This window comes from Eleutherodactylus coqui, chromosome 4 (assembly GCF_035609145.1).
Source record: "Eleutherodactylus coqui strain aEleCoq1 chromosome 4, aEleCoq1.hap1, whole genome shotgun sequence".
NCBI classification, from domain to species: domain Eukaryota; kingdom Metazoa; phylum Chordata; class Amphibia; order Anura; family Eleutherodactylidae; genus Eleutherodactylus; species Eleutherodactylus coqui.
In genome coordinates, this window is record NC_089840.1 from 203,763,566 (window position 1) to 203,778,713 (window position 15,148).

The 15,148-nt window shown below is 42.2% G+C and overlaps 1 protein-coding gene across 2 annotated transcripts in view; it reads right to left on the bottom strand.

Moving 5' to 3' along the window:
• The window catches only part of ASCC1 (activating signal cointegrator 1 complex subunit 1), a 296,768-nt gene that overhangs the window by 260,574 nt on the left and 21,046 nt on the right, over nucleotides 1-15,148 (bottom strand). For both annotated transcript variants that reach the window (XM_066600567.1, XM_066600568.1), the window contains exon 5: nucleotides 7,895-8,073. In XM_066600567.1, the coding sequence (XP_066456664.1) occupies nucleotides 7,895-8,073 (179 nt within the window). The remainder of the gene's footprint in view (nucleotides 1-7,894; nucleotides 8,074-15,148) is intronic.

The following is a 15,148-nucleotide window of genomic DNA, read 5'->3' on the forward strand; positions in this document are numbered from 1 at the left end:
TCTTATCGAAAGGATCATCGATCCTGTGTTCATGGACGCAGCAGCAGAAGTGATCTGCTCAAATTAGGCTGGGTTCCCACACAGGGGAATCCCGGTGGAAATCTCGCGGTTTGGCTGCAGCGAAAAACCGTGAGATTTCCGCCGGGAGAAGCACTGCTTCAAAACCCGCGGGTTTTGAAGTGGCCTGGCCGCTTACTCTTCTGCTGCGGCCGGCGCTCCCATAGAGGAGAGCGCGGCCGCAGCGGAGGAAGAAAAAGAATGAGCATGCTGCGGCCGGTTAATCCGCACCGCAGTGTTGGCTTGTGTCGGCTTCTGCCGGCTTTGCCGCGGCAGATTTGCCGTCCCGTGTGGCCGAGATTTCTGAGAAATCTCGTCCACATGGCTGGCTAACCCCGGGTTTAGCAGCCGCAGGCGGATTTGCCACGGCGAAATTCTGGACGGAATTTCCGCGGCAAATCCGCCCCATGTGAACCCAGCCTAAGGCTGTATAGAAAACAAAAAGGTATACAAGCTCAATTTCAAATTAGTTGGCATGCTGTGCAAAATGTAAATAAATCTAAAGTATAAAAAGAATGTAATGATTGATTTGGAAATCTCATATAACCATATTTTATTTACAGTAGAACATAGAACACATACTAGGGACGTTCATAAAAGATTTTCGGTGACCCACTACTGTTTATCATAGGATGCTGAAACTGCACATGTGTAATGATATAAGTCTCTATACTGATAATGGTCTTTCTTTAAAGTTGCTGAAGCGGTGTGAGGTCTGATAATGGACCCAGTGGAATACAAATCAGTCATCAAGTTCCTTTACTTGAAGGGCCACACACTAAGGGAGACGTTCGATGAGATGAAAGGTTTATGGGGAGGATTCCCCATCATATCATGTAGTCAAGAACTAATATAATAAGACAATCGCAGCACAACAGATGCATAGGAGAAATATACTCACTAGAGCTTAAATAGGCTGATGGGTGCCAAGCTGAAAAATGGATGCAGACCTTACATCCAAAGTGAATCAGGGTATACGACGATGTCATCAGCAGCATCCAGGGTTGTTTTGGAAAGATGCATAAACTTCCTTGAGTTTTAAAACTTCACCTTTAATCCATTTCGCATAAAAGTACAGCAACGTTTCGACTGTGCAATATACAGTCTTTATCAAGCCAATGCATAAAAACATGGCTGCACATGCAGCCCTTAAATATCCCATCACCATGATTTTCACCCAATAAAAACTGCCAATACTCTCTAGAATTTTGTTACCTGTAACCCCATAGCTGCACGGTCCAGGAGGGCCCCTATGGGGTTACAGGTAACAAAATTCTAGAGAGTATTGGCAATTTTTATTGGGTGAAAATCATGGTGATGGGATATTTAAGGGCTGCATGTGCAGCCATGTTTTTATGCATTGGCTTGATAAAGACTGTATATTGCACAGTCGAAACGTTGCTGTACTTTTATGCGAAATGGATTAAAGGTGAAGTTTTAAAACTCAAGGAAGTTTATGCATCTTTCCAAAACAACCCTGGATGCTGCTGATGACATCGATGTAGTCAAGAACTGGCATCGTCAATTCAAATGTGGTCGGACTTTGGTGGAAACAGCTCCAATTCCAGGGCGACCCCACTCCGCTATCAACAAACACACCATCCAGCAAGTGGAGGCTGCCATTTTGGAAAATCATTCACGACCTAGCCCAAAATGTCAAGATTAGTGTGGGGTCCGTGGAAAAAAAAACATCATAGGCATTCTTCATATGTATAAGGTATTTGCTCACAGGGTTTCCCAGCTGCTCAAACCTTTCCAGAAGCAGGAAGAAATCAAATGTTCCCAGGCTCTTTTGACGATGTGTCATGGTAACCAGCACTTTTTCAACAGACTGACGCCACAGGATGAAACCATGAAATATGCAAGGCCTTCACTGAAAGAAACTTTGTTTGGATGGGAGCATACGTTGTTCCAAAACCTCTATATACTGCTCAGTATTCATAGTGCCTTTCAAGATGCATAAGATACCCATGCCACAGGCACTAATATAACCCCATACCATCAGAGATGCAAGCTTTTGACCTGGGCACTGGTAACAAGCTGGATGGTCCCTCTCCTCTTGGGTCCACAAGACTTGACGTTTATGGTTTTCCAATATAATTTTATATTTCGATTCATCTGACCATAGAACAGTTTTTCATTTTGCCTCAGCCCATTTTAAATGAGCTTTGGCCCAGAGAAGATGCTAGTATTTCTGCTGTGTTGATATGGAGTCTTCTTTGCATGCTACAGCTTTAAAGGGGTTGTCCCGCGGCAGCAAGTGGGTCTATACACTTCTGTATGGCCATAATAATGCACTTTGTAATATACATTGTGCATTAATTATGAGCCATACAGAAGTTATAAAAAGTTTTATACTTACCTGCTCCGTTGCTGGCGTCCTCGTCTCCATGGTGCCGACTAATTTTCGCCCTCCGATGGCCAAATTAGCCGCGCTTGCGCAGTCCGGGTCTTCTGCTTTCTTCTATGGAGCCTTTCGTGCAGGATGCCGGCTCCGTGTAGCTCCGCCCCGTCACGTGCCGATTCCAGCCAATCAGGAGGCTGGAATCGGCAATGGACCGCACAGAAGAGCTGCGGTCCACGGAAGAAGAGGATTCCGGCGGCCATCTTCACAGGTAAGTATAGAAGTCACCGGAGCGCGGGGATTAAGGTAAGCGCTCCGGTAAGCTTTCTGTACGTCCCTGCATCGGGGTTGTCTCGCGCCGAACGGGGGGGGGGGTTGAAAAAAAACAAACCTGTTTCGGCGCGGGACAACCCCTTTAACTTGCATTGGTGCATTGCATGGCAAACTGTGTTCACAGATAATGATTTCTGCAAGAATTCCTGAGCCTATGCAGTGATTTGTAGTACAGAATCATGCAGTGATGCTTGAGGGCCCGTAGATCTCGAGCATCCAATATTGACCATCAGCCTTGTCCCTTATGCACATGAATTCCCCTAGATTTTCTGAATCTTTTTATGATATTATGTACTGTAGATGGTGGATATTCAAAGTCTTTGACATTTTACAATGAGGAACATTTTTCTGACATTGCTCCACTATTTTTTAGATGCAGTTTTTCACAGAATGTTGAACCTCTGACCATCTTTGCTTCTGAGAGTTTCTACCTCTCTAACATGTTCCTATTATAGTTACGTGATTTAGTAGAATATTGACCCTCCACCTGTTTTTAATTAGTACCACTTACTTTTCCAGACTTTTGTTAACCCTCTTCCAACATTTTTGAGATGTATTGCTGCCAGCAATTTCTAAATTAGTTTTTTTTTTTAACTGAAATTGAAAAATGTCTCCCTTTCAACTTCTATGTTCTATTGTAAATAAAATATACTTATATGAGATTTCGAATCATTGAATTTTTTTTTTCTTTACACTTATTTACATATTATACAGCGTCCCAACTTTTTTGGAATTGGGATTGTACTTCAGAAGAACTCTGAAAATGCCTACTATAAAATGTTTATCAAGGATATGTCAAGAAACAGAACAAACAAAGTCTTACATTCAGGATACACCCTCTAAAGGGAATACATCATCAGACAATTATATATTACTTGAATCAGGATTGTATTACCAGTATAAACATACTTTGATTTTAAGTGATTTTTTTTTATCAACGTAAAGAAAAATCATACTGCTGTTTTGTACAAATCACTTGTCAGCTTTGCTTTACAGACTAGGACAGAATGATCACAGTCCTCTCATTATTATTATTAGAAGGCTATCAGACTACTGTACTTCTGGAAGTCTAGACAAGTAGGATAAGAACATTATATACACAGATAAAGCATAATATGCCTCTCTCTTCCTTCACTTCCTACAGACAGTATTTCCCTGACTCTTCACTCCCATTCATTCAGCTACCATAAAGCACACACACCCTTCTTGCTGCCTATATATACTCTACAGGAAATAAAAGTTCTTATCTCCAAATGGCCAACCATAGAGAACTTTTTTTTAAACAAGATATCTTATTTTTGGTACAAGACAAATGGTTATTCATTTCTAACGCCTGAGAAATAGGTTGCATTTTCATAAACTCTAAGCAGGAGTCTGTCTATAAAAAGGATGCACACACTGTGTCAAGTATTAAACATACTTCATTCTTTTGTATCCCTAAAGCATTAGATTATTTCGTAGCAAATGGTCTGTAAATGATGACTGAACAGCGTTCTTTTTCTGGAAAATAAAAATATATACTTCAACAAAGCTGTATTCATAGAAGGGAAATGTGCCATATAGCTTCTCTATCAGACCTGAATAAAGTGTCATCGAAAAACTTTTACACATATACTAGATTAGATAACGTAATAATGGTAGATACATGGTATTTCAAAAGAAAATGATTTAAAAGCATCCACAGTCCAAAGCAGTGTATGGGGCTGCTAATCCTCTAAGTGGGTATCATCCAGTGCACTCTTTAACATCAGGGAACGTATGATGCCTTTAACAACTGGCATGAGCGTGACGTCAGTACAGTCTGAGAACAAGTCACTCTGCATGCGCCAGATTGCAGGCGCATTGGAGGTGGAACGCATGACATCACCAGCAGGAAGAACTGGAGGTGTCACTCAGCAAGATAGGGGGCGTTTTTTTTTTGTTTGTTTTTTTTTAGTAGAAAAGGCTGTAAGAGAGCTTGGACTGCTGGCTGAGGCGGTCCGCCTATCAGACGGTCCGGGTCTCATTAGCATATAAGAAGCCTAGTGGCCAATATCTTAACATAGGAGACACTTTGGCAAAAGATAAAGGTAACACTGGGTTCCTTAGGACAGCCCATACATAACAGTATATTGGGTTACTAGGTCATATGTAGGTGATGGACTTCCTGTGTGCAACTTATGAACCACAGAAAAAAGTGCAGCATAATTACTAATACCGATGCGCCTCTGAATACAGCGAATATTGCAGGTTCTCATATACAGAGTAAATGCACCAAACCAGGAGAACTTTATATTACAAGCATGCTCAGTAAAGAGCTCATTATAACAGCTCCATTTGACTGCGCACTAAAAGTGTCACTAAAACAATATAACAACATATTTCCAAGAAGCAGGACGCCAAAATCTCAAACTCCTTTCTTTTCTACAAAATATCTTTAATGTAGATTATTTGATTAAAGGAGTAGTCCAGCCTTGAACAATAATTCATGATCTAACCTCAGGACAGGTCATCAAGAGTTGATAGGTAGGGATCCACTACTCAGGACTTCCGTAGATCAGCTGTTTGCAGGGTCGCTGTCACCATATACAGAGATGGAAGCAAACGGCTCCGTACACTTTTCAGTGGCGCACATTAGTATTGCAGTCACTGTTCACTTTGGTATGTGAATATCAATGGGAGAAGTGTCCAACCCAGGCTGCTCCAAAGTGTAAGGTGTTATCTGTAGTCCGGTAAACAGATGATTGGTGGGCGGTCCTCTGCTGATCAACTATTGGTGAGCTAACCAGAGGATAGGCCATCAATAGTTCAAAGTGTAAACCCCCTTTTACATCTGAAAGTGTAGTGGCCATTCTATAACGTGTATTCTGCCTTTTCAACCATTTTATTCTCTGCAGACTCCATCAGGAATTGTCAGTTTTCCCTGAGCTAGTGGTTGGAAACTAGCTAGCATCATGTCTCCCTTACACCGTACACACAAAGTAGAGGAGATCCCGCTCCCCTATCACTATCTCTCATATTCAGAGAAACAGCATCAGCAGCTAAGCGGGTATTATGCATTATATCAGTCTATTTAAATAGAATTTCCCTTTCCATAATGGCACTTTAAATCTGAGGTCCCGCCCTTTAGTGACAGGCACCAACGCTTGTTGAACACTTATCCAATTACGTCAGACCATGCATACGTGAGGCTGTATCTGGTATGGAAGTTCAGATTAATTCCCTTGGGCCACAGATTGGTACCAGAAAGAAAAATCAAAGAACAAGCGATTGGGGTTCAGTAATATATTGTAGTTTTTGGAGTTTATGTTGACACGTTGAGATACGGTAGGCTATGGATTTTCCCTGCAGCGGTGACCATTCAGATGGATCAGATCAGCCAGAGCACAAGCCGCTCCTTATTAACACCTCTGTAGGTTTTGGCTCATAGATGGAGGGAGGACCATGATGCCCATATGCGCTAGCAGGCAAGAAGAGACAATCACTTTCAATGTTGAACTTTTTGTTCATCCCTACTAACTAAGGATTATGTCCATATAGCGATATATGCATGCCCCTCTACTATGGTCAAACCCCAAATGATTGTCTTTTACATTACTACAGAGAAGGTTTACCCAGGAGAGGGCACCGTAAGAACCCAGAACTAGAGATGAGCGAGCATACTCGCTAAGGACAATTACTCGATCGAGCATTGTCCTTAGCGAGTACCTGCCCGCTCGGAAGAAAAGGTTCGGCTGCCAGCGCGGGTGAGAGGTGAGTTGCGGCAGTGAGCAGGGGGAGCGGGGGGGAGAGAGGGAGAGAGAGATCTCCCCTCCATTCCTCCCCGCCCTCCCCAGCCACGCCACGCCCGCCGCCAGCAGCCGAACCTTTTCTTCCGAGCGGGCAGGTACTTGCTAAGGGCAATGCTCGATCGAGTAATTGCCCTTAGCGAGTATGCTCACTCATCTCTACCCAGAACTGTCCTGTGCCAGAACTATTGTAGGCCCCACTATATGGCCTGATGATTGAGCTTCTTCTACCTTCCTATTCTATGAATGATTTCCATTGGGCCAGTTGGCCGGGATTAATCAAATGTGAAATGATATTACATGTTCTTTAGTTTCATCGATTTTAACACAGAAAATATATCCTGTTCAGTCTCTGTGACCTTTTCAAAGGAAGATTTATAAACGATTGCAAAAGTTAAAATGTTCCAAAGAAGTTCACTTGTAGCTTTAGTGGCAATTCATCATTTACATCCTGTAAGGCTGCCTCCACACCTGCGTTAGGCTCGGTTCAGGGTTGTCGTCCCTCTGCTCTGTATTTTTGAGGAGAGAAATTGAAATACAACAGGAAAAAACGGATTCCTTTTTTCCCCCATCGATTTCAAAGGGGTTTTTAAAAAAAAACGGAAAGGCTTGCGTTTGCTTCCAATCTGTCAGGTTTCTGATTTTTGGACGGAAAAATAATGCTGCCTACTGCACTCAGCAAGAAATGGGATGTTTTTAGCAAAAAAGGCTGGAAGAGAACCTGTACCACTGGCAGAGGTGGACTACTCATTGGACGATATGGGGCTCATTAGCATATGGTGCGGGAGAAATATATTGACCAATATTTTTGCATAGGTGACACTATGGCAAAAGATGAAAGTAAGGGCTCATGCCCACGGGCATATGTGTAAAGCGCTGCTGATTTCCCCGTAGGGTTTTACCCATACGTGCTGCCGGCAGAGACCGCATATGACACTGCGCATGCCTGCGTATCACAAGCACACGGACATGTGCAGTGCGATAACATTTTTGGACAGTGTATCTTACGCAGCCTATACAAGTGTATAGGGCTAATGCTCCGTACGTACGCAGACAAATAGAGCATGCTGTGATGTATTTCTCTTGCGCATCGATACACAGTGTCTATACGCCAGTGTGCATGGATCAATGAAAGCCCATTGACTTTCATTGACTCTATGCACCACCTATCACGCGTCCACCTATACACAGTGATAACATGGTTGTGGACATGAGGCCCAACGCTGGGTTCCTTATGACAGCGCATACATAACAGTATATTGGGTTACAGTTATGGTGACAGACTTCCTTTAAGGGGAAGCACAGAATTGTGGACCTGAAAACAGCATGGTGCTAAAAGTTGGAGATCCACTTTCAGTTTTGAAGCAACAGTAAAAATGACTTGTGTTCCTACCTTGGAGCATTTTGACAAAACCTCTTCTTTAAACTGCAAAAACCCATCCTGAATCTCTGGTTGGTTGAGAGCAAAGGACAAGAAGTGTGTGAACTGCTGCCTCTTCCGAAATGTCTCTGCTATCAGTTCAATGCGAGTCCTTGCAGAAATAACTCCATTGCGCTTCTGTCCTGTAATTACTAAAATAAAGGTGTCAAAATTATTTCCGATCTGTATACAAGTATTCATAGTATATTTTAGAACATACAAAGGGTGGACAAAAAATCTGGATACACCGTACGAAATGCATGCCTTAAATTACATGGGATTATAAATCATATATCAATGTGGAGACCGATTTTAAGTGGAGGTAATATGACATAGATCCTGCCGGGCAGAAGTGAACATCTGCCTGAGCAACAAGGTTCCATTGGTCAGGGGTTTGAGCCACTGAGCTGCTGTTACCAGCCGGCTCCCAAAACCACCCAGAGCAGGACAAGAGGTGAAGTAAACACAAATTTGGTAGGAAAGCTCTCAGCCAAGCAGCGGTGAAAAGGGCAGCTCAGTGCTAATGATTAAATTCCCATGCATTTCATACGGTGTTTCCATATTTTTGTCCACGCCTGTATGTTTTAGCTTTATTTCCTTAGAATCACTGCAAATGAGCTTTTGTTTGGCGCAAACCAAATTGTTATTCAGGATGGTCCATACTTTGTGTGGCAAGAAAGCATCAAAGTCAAGTTCTGCCATTTCGAGTCCAGCCGGCGTCATTACAATCATTCAATAATTCATGTATATTTAGTGTTGGCAAGATTTAAATACAAGGCGCTTTTATTGTAATTTCCCGCACTACATTGTCATAGACCCCAGCTCTTACTACTCTGAGATCTAACGGCTTTAGATCACGCACTTCTTTCTATTCACACACAGTAACAATTGACGAGAGTACAGAACATATGGTGAAAGTCAAAAGTGCCATATTTGTAGCCTATTGTATCTACTGCATAGTCGCTGCAGTGACAGAAGAGAATGATAGGGGTCAATCATTATTAATCAATAACCTAACATAAGAAAGATAAGGAAACAGTGTAATGAATGTGACATTAGTTATTTGGTTATATAATGTTATGTATTATATGTAAAACATTCCGGAAGTTGCTAGTAGAATTTGGATATAGAATCATATGTAAAAAGGTATATTCAAGCGTTTATATAAATATTGATTTTAAAATACCAAATGTATGACTAATTAGATTTTATTCAGTTATCTTACTGAATACCAACTTACCAACTTTGTGCTGACTTCCGAGTAGGTGGCTGGACCAGTTTTGTCTATGTGAAAATTAGAAACAATGTCCCCTCTTTTGATGTGCAAATTGCTGATGAACTTTGAAGATTACAGTTCTTCCCAAACAAGAAATGTAATTAACAAAACCTGTATTATCACACTGTAACTGTTTCCATGTCTACTTCAAACAGTTTTGTTGATACCTTTTGTTTAGAAAAGCTTGTTGATTTACAGTTGCCAAATGTACTTTGTAACCAGGCATCAGGTAACATTTGGCTTGTTGATTTACAGTTGCCAAATGTACTTTGTAACCAGGCATCAGGTAACATTTGGAAACGCCTTCTTTACAACTTGCATATAAACTAGCAATGTACAACAATAAACAGAATTCATTCTGATCACTAGACGGTCTTATGTGTAGTGGTTATTATGGTTCTCTATGAGTACTCTATATAATATTTCCTCTTAATTTGGATACAGGCAACATTCGCATTACGGTCTGCGTTCCAGACCCCCCACAGTTTATTTGGCGCCCAACGTGGGGCAGAAGCTAACTCCTTACCTGCAGCCGATACCTGACGACACTACCTGCCGACCAGCCGGACGAGAGGCCACGGGACCCCAGATCTACAAAACACCGGTATACGGTAAGCTCTTGACTTACCACTCAAGCTCTGGGCTCTCCTGACTTCAAGTCTCGTGTCGACAGGGGGTGAGTTGCTGTATGTTATATAGGACGCTTCTGCCTGTTATTTACGGTGTTCTTAGTGACCGTGCTAGACGGAAGAACCCTTGTGTGTATATTGCCATGTTGCCTGTAGTAATTGTTGAAATCTGTACGTTGATAGTCTGTCGTGTTAGCCATAATTCGCTTTTACTGAGTCTGTTATAATATCACCAGAAGTTCCCTTAGAAGAGAGGTCTGGTCTCCCCTAAACCCCCCCCTTAAGGAGTCCGTAAAACTATTCCAGGACCAGGGGTCCTTAGTGTACTGTGTGAAATAAAAGCCTGTGTGAAATAAAAGCCTCTGTGAAATAGAAGCCTGTGTGAAATAAAAGCCTCTGTGAAATAGAAGCCTGTGTGAAATAAAAGCCTCTGTGAAATAGAAGCCTGTGTGAAATAAAAGCCTCTGTGAAATAAAAGCCTGTGTGAAATAAAAGCCTGTGTGAAATAGAAACCTGTGTGACAAATAAAAACCTGTGTGACAAATAGAAGCCTGTGTGACAAATAGAAGCCTGTGTGACAAATAGAAGCCTGTGTGACAAATAGAAACCTGTGTGACAAATAGAAACCTGTGTGACAAATAAGGTTCTGTGTGCCATAAGCTGTGTGAGAAAGGGAAGGGGGAGACGATTGCAGACAAGTGTATAAAATATAGAAAGATAGGACTTAGAAAAGCAGGAACCTTTAAGTATGAGTTCTGGTAACAGTACGGGAAAAAGCATATGAAAGATATCAGAGACGCCGGTTTAGATAAAGGAACAGACAATATGGGAAATGTACAGGGCAAGCAGTATGCCTATATGGAAATCAGCTAGAGAAATAGTAAAAGACAAAGAAGGCACGTTAGCTGTGGGAAGAAGAATGTAGTAAGGTGTTTAGAATTTTGGGAGTCTTAGACCAGCAAGTTTGGGGAAAAGATTCAGAGATAGTCAAAAGGTTGTATAAAAATATGTTAGACAGATGGATTAAGGCAAGTATAGATACGGCAGTAAGGGGTTATCAGAGAAAGGGAATCCTCTTATAGATTGTGTCCCTCTAAGACATAAAGTAAGTTCATGCAAAATCTGTGGACAATTATGTGACAAATAACCACTATTGTTTGTCTTGTAAGTCTTGTTGTTATGTAAACTAGTCTTTGTTGTACGTCTTAGTGTTCTTGTAATGTCTAATTTCTAAGTGTAAGAAAGTTATACCCCACTCACATCTGTGGGGGTTCAAAAGAACAATGAAGTATATATATACTGGGTGGTTTTTTTTGTTTTGTTTTTTTTCCTGAGTGTAAAGAAGGTATGAGCTATGGGGGGTTGTATTGTCTCTGCAGTAAGGAATGGTGTAAGCAGACTGTGCAGGTTAATAGGGAACAAAGAAAGTGTAGTATAACTTGTTAAAAGAAAGAAAAAAAAAAAGAAAAAAGCAAGTCAATGAGTTAAGGAAAGGTAGAAGGTTTAACAATGCACGGTAATAATAGTTGCTATCTGGAGTGGTGAATATCAGTATGTGGGTAGAAATGGGCATAAGTTGTATTGTGTTTGTCATTGGGTAGCCTATTCTGAGCAAATTGTGTAAAAACCGCGGTACTAAGAGTTTTTCTTATCTATACATAATTCGCTCATTATTGGAAGTCTGGTGTACAGTAAATACAATCCCAATTTCTACTTCACATATTATCAGTCCGTATAGGAATGAGAAAAAAAAAAAAAAAAAAAAAAAAGCCCCTATGTTGTATTATATTAAATATATATATATATATATATATATATATACTTTGTTCAATATGGGAAGTTCTATGAACAGTAAATACAATCCCAGTTTCTACTTCACATGAGATACTTGTGTTATATGGTATATACTGTCCGGTGGCTAGAAACTAAATGAGGCAAGAAAGACCAAACGCTGAGCCAGACCACAGGTGGTGGAGCTAGGTGATGTAAGGAGATGGGAGGGAAGAACAATAGGAAGAGGTCTTCCACCCTCAACACAGACCAGCCTAGGAGAGAAGTATACGTCTAGTAATTACTAATAATTAATGCTGTTTGAAGTCTGAATGTTTTAGTTGCTTATTAATATCTTAGCTATTGTTTCATAGAGATAAAATTCAGTGTCATAGAAAGGAAGAAAGACGCTGATGAAATAAGAAACTTGTAATGAATTATGTGAATTATACGGTCTTAAAAATAGAGAACATATAGGGATTTTTTTAAGATATATTTTAGTTTCTTTGCTTTTTGTGTAAATGTCAGTTCTGTGATTGGTTGGACGTCTATATCACTGCTAAATGCTGTTAGTACTGCACTGTCTCTGAAAGAATGTTCTGTAGGAGAGACATGCAAACGACCAGCATCGAAGGAGTGGAGCTAGATAATGTAAAAGTAGGTAATGTTTCATCCTTCTTTTGTCTACAAAGGAGGGGGTGAGGAGCTTGGGCAGTTAGGAAATTTTTTCTTCTCAAATTTGATGAGACATTGCAGGCAGGATCAGATTAATAATGAATTTGCTTAAAGAATATCATATTCCAATATGAATACATGTTTGTGGATTATTCTGCCTTGTTGTAATTCATGTCTGTTATTTGTACTAATATCTTACAAGCCTTATCTGCATCCATCAAATTTTCACCGGATGGATCGGTACGGGTTGAGACCTCAAGTGACAGTTCAGAGGAGGTTTTGTAAACTAACTGCTCTCTTGGTAGATCCGGCTCATGTATTTGTCTTGATAGCCACTGCAGAAACTCAGCTTTCCGCAGGTCCTGACAAATAGTAAGTCACCTCCAAGACAAACTCCAATTCCTGAGTCATTGCTTAGCCCAAGGAACTGGATATCTGACATAGGTGATCCAGGTATTGCAGGTCAGCAATTTCTAAATTTTTAATTTTTAATTTTTTTTTTGCTACAAGGTTCTGATCTATTTTAATAGAATACCAGCTTGATTATCTAGCAGTAATTGGTGAAAGGGGTTTCAGGAGTGCCGATTCAGCTGGCAGAAACTGAACCACTAGAGGTAATGTTTAAAGGGTCACGATGCCTCATGCGCTTCCTTGTGCTGGAAAGTCCTGAAAGCATATTGGGAACCGAAATGATGGGACCCTTGGGATCTTGTATCGAACTTCACTCGTCCGGTGAGGCTCGTATACACCCCAGGTCTGAAAGTCACCCGACCTTCGGTCGGATGGCAGCAGACCTAGCGACACCTCTCCCTGTCTTCACTCTTACGCACGCAGAGAAACAAGTTCTTAGTGTCGTTCCTTTGAGCCTTTGGGCTACCAGTCAGACGGACCTCGACAGACTGTCTGTATTTGTTTGTATTTAATTTCAGAGGAAAGCAGTACTGTTGGATAGTGCTACCACAAGGGGCACAGTATAGCCCAATACCAGTTCACCAGATTCATGAAACTGGTATTAGACGCCTGGCCAATTCGCGAGGGCACCGCCCTCTTGTAATATGTTGATGATTTGTTTTTAATTTACTTTTATGTACTGCTGACAGTTACCTCAATGCATCACTAAGCCTTTTGTGTTTCCTCCATCAGAGTAGAATGGCTGCAAAGCCAGCAAAGAGAAACTTCAGTTCTGCAAGTCTCACGTAGTGTTCCTGGGCCACTGCCTAGGTCCAGGTACTAAGCACCTGACGCCGGAACGCACGAAGGTGGTAAGTGACATGTAACTTCCCACCTCCCATGCCCAGTTGCGTACCTTCTTGGGACTGGTTTCATACTATTGGCAATGGACGCTCTGCCTCCATGACCATGCAGCCTCTGTACGACTGTTTGGGTTCACGGCCATTTGCCCTGACCCCGCAGGCCGAGTCAGCCTTCTATCAGCTGAAAGTACAGGTAACCGGGTGCACTGGGGCTGCCAGACTATGACAACCCTTTCCAAATGTACGTCACTGAGATGGAGGGACACGCCACCGCTGTGCTGACACAAAAAGCGACCTGTAGCATACTACAGTGCCCATCTTGACGCGGTGGCTAGAGGGTCTCCATCCTGCGTCCGAGCGGTTCTAGCAGTTCAGGCACTAATGGACAAAAGTTCTGACGTTGTCTTAGATCACACCATGGTGATCTACACCCCACATGACATACATGGTATCCTGACACAGGTAAGCCGTAGACATCTGTCTCTTGCTAGACGGATCAAAATGGAACTTGCATTTACACTCTTCATCCAATGTCTCATTTCAACGTTGCACCACTTTGAATCCGGCCACCTTATTGCCATTAGGTGACACTGATTCAAATGGGGGAGTAAGTACAGAGGACCAGCTTTTTGCAAATTCTCTGACTGATGATGAAGAGGAGGCCTTTGACGCAGAACACCAGCATGATTGTGACAGCTGGGTTCGCACATGTCACTGACAAACCCCTCCTAAACCCCCACCTTGAAATGTTTGTGGATGGATCTAGATACCTGAATGACGAAGGAAGGTTTGTAACAGGTTTTGAAGTAGTCACACTGAATGAGATGCTTGTACAAAAACCACTGCCGCCATACATGTCAGCGCAGGAACTGAGGCCTGTACGATTGAAAAATATACCACTACTAATATCTACACTGATTCCAGGTACGCCTTTGGTACTGCACACGATTATGGACCCATCTGGCGGTCCAGGAGCTTTCTCACGGCACAAGGCAAGCCCATTAAGCTATCATGTTGCCAGGACAGGTGGCCATAATAAAGGTTAAAGCACACACGCAGGGGCAGTCACCAGAGAACAAGGGGATAGGGCAGCCAAGGCTGCAGCTCTCCTAGGACAGGACGCAAGACCCCTTGTGCTGTAAGTTGGATCTTGGTCCCACCGCTCTTGTTGATTTGGAATTTGGCGTCCTACGGGACGTAGATGATGTACCAGCGGCTGCCTACACCCACCTCGCCGTCCTAGCTCACGGGAAAGTGCATGCCTCTCGGAATGCCATGGTTTCTGTTATGGACAAGGTATGGTATGCTCCAGGGTTCGACAGGTTGGCAAAGGCATATGTGAAGGCATGTGAAGTGCACACCCAGACCACTGTATCCTATTCAGAGATTACAAATCGATTACATCCAGCTTCCCAAATCAGGCAGGTATGAGTACGTCCTTGTGTGCGTGGACCTGTTCAAAGCCACCGCACAATGTACAGTGGCTAAACTTGTGTCAGAACTTGTATGTAGATTTGGGGTACTAGAGACAATTGAGAGTGACAGAGGTACACAGTTTACAGGTGAAGTGATGCGAAAGGTGATGTCAGCCTTGGGGTGGAACAAGCGTTTTACACTCCATATC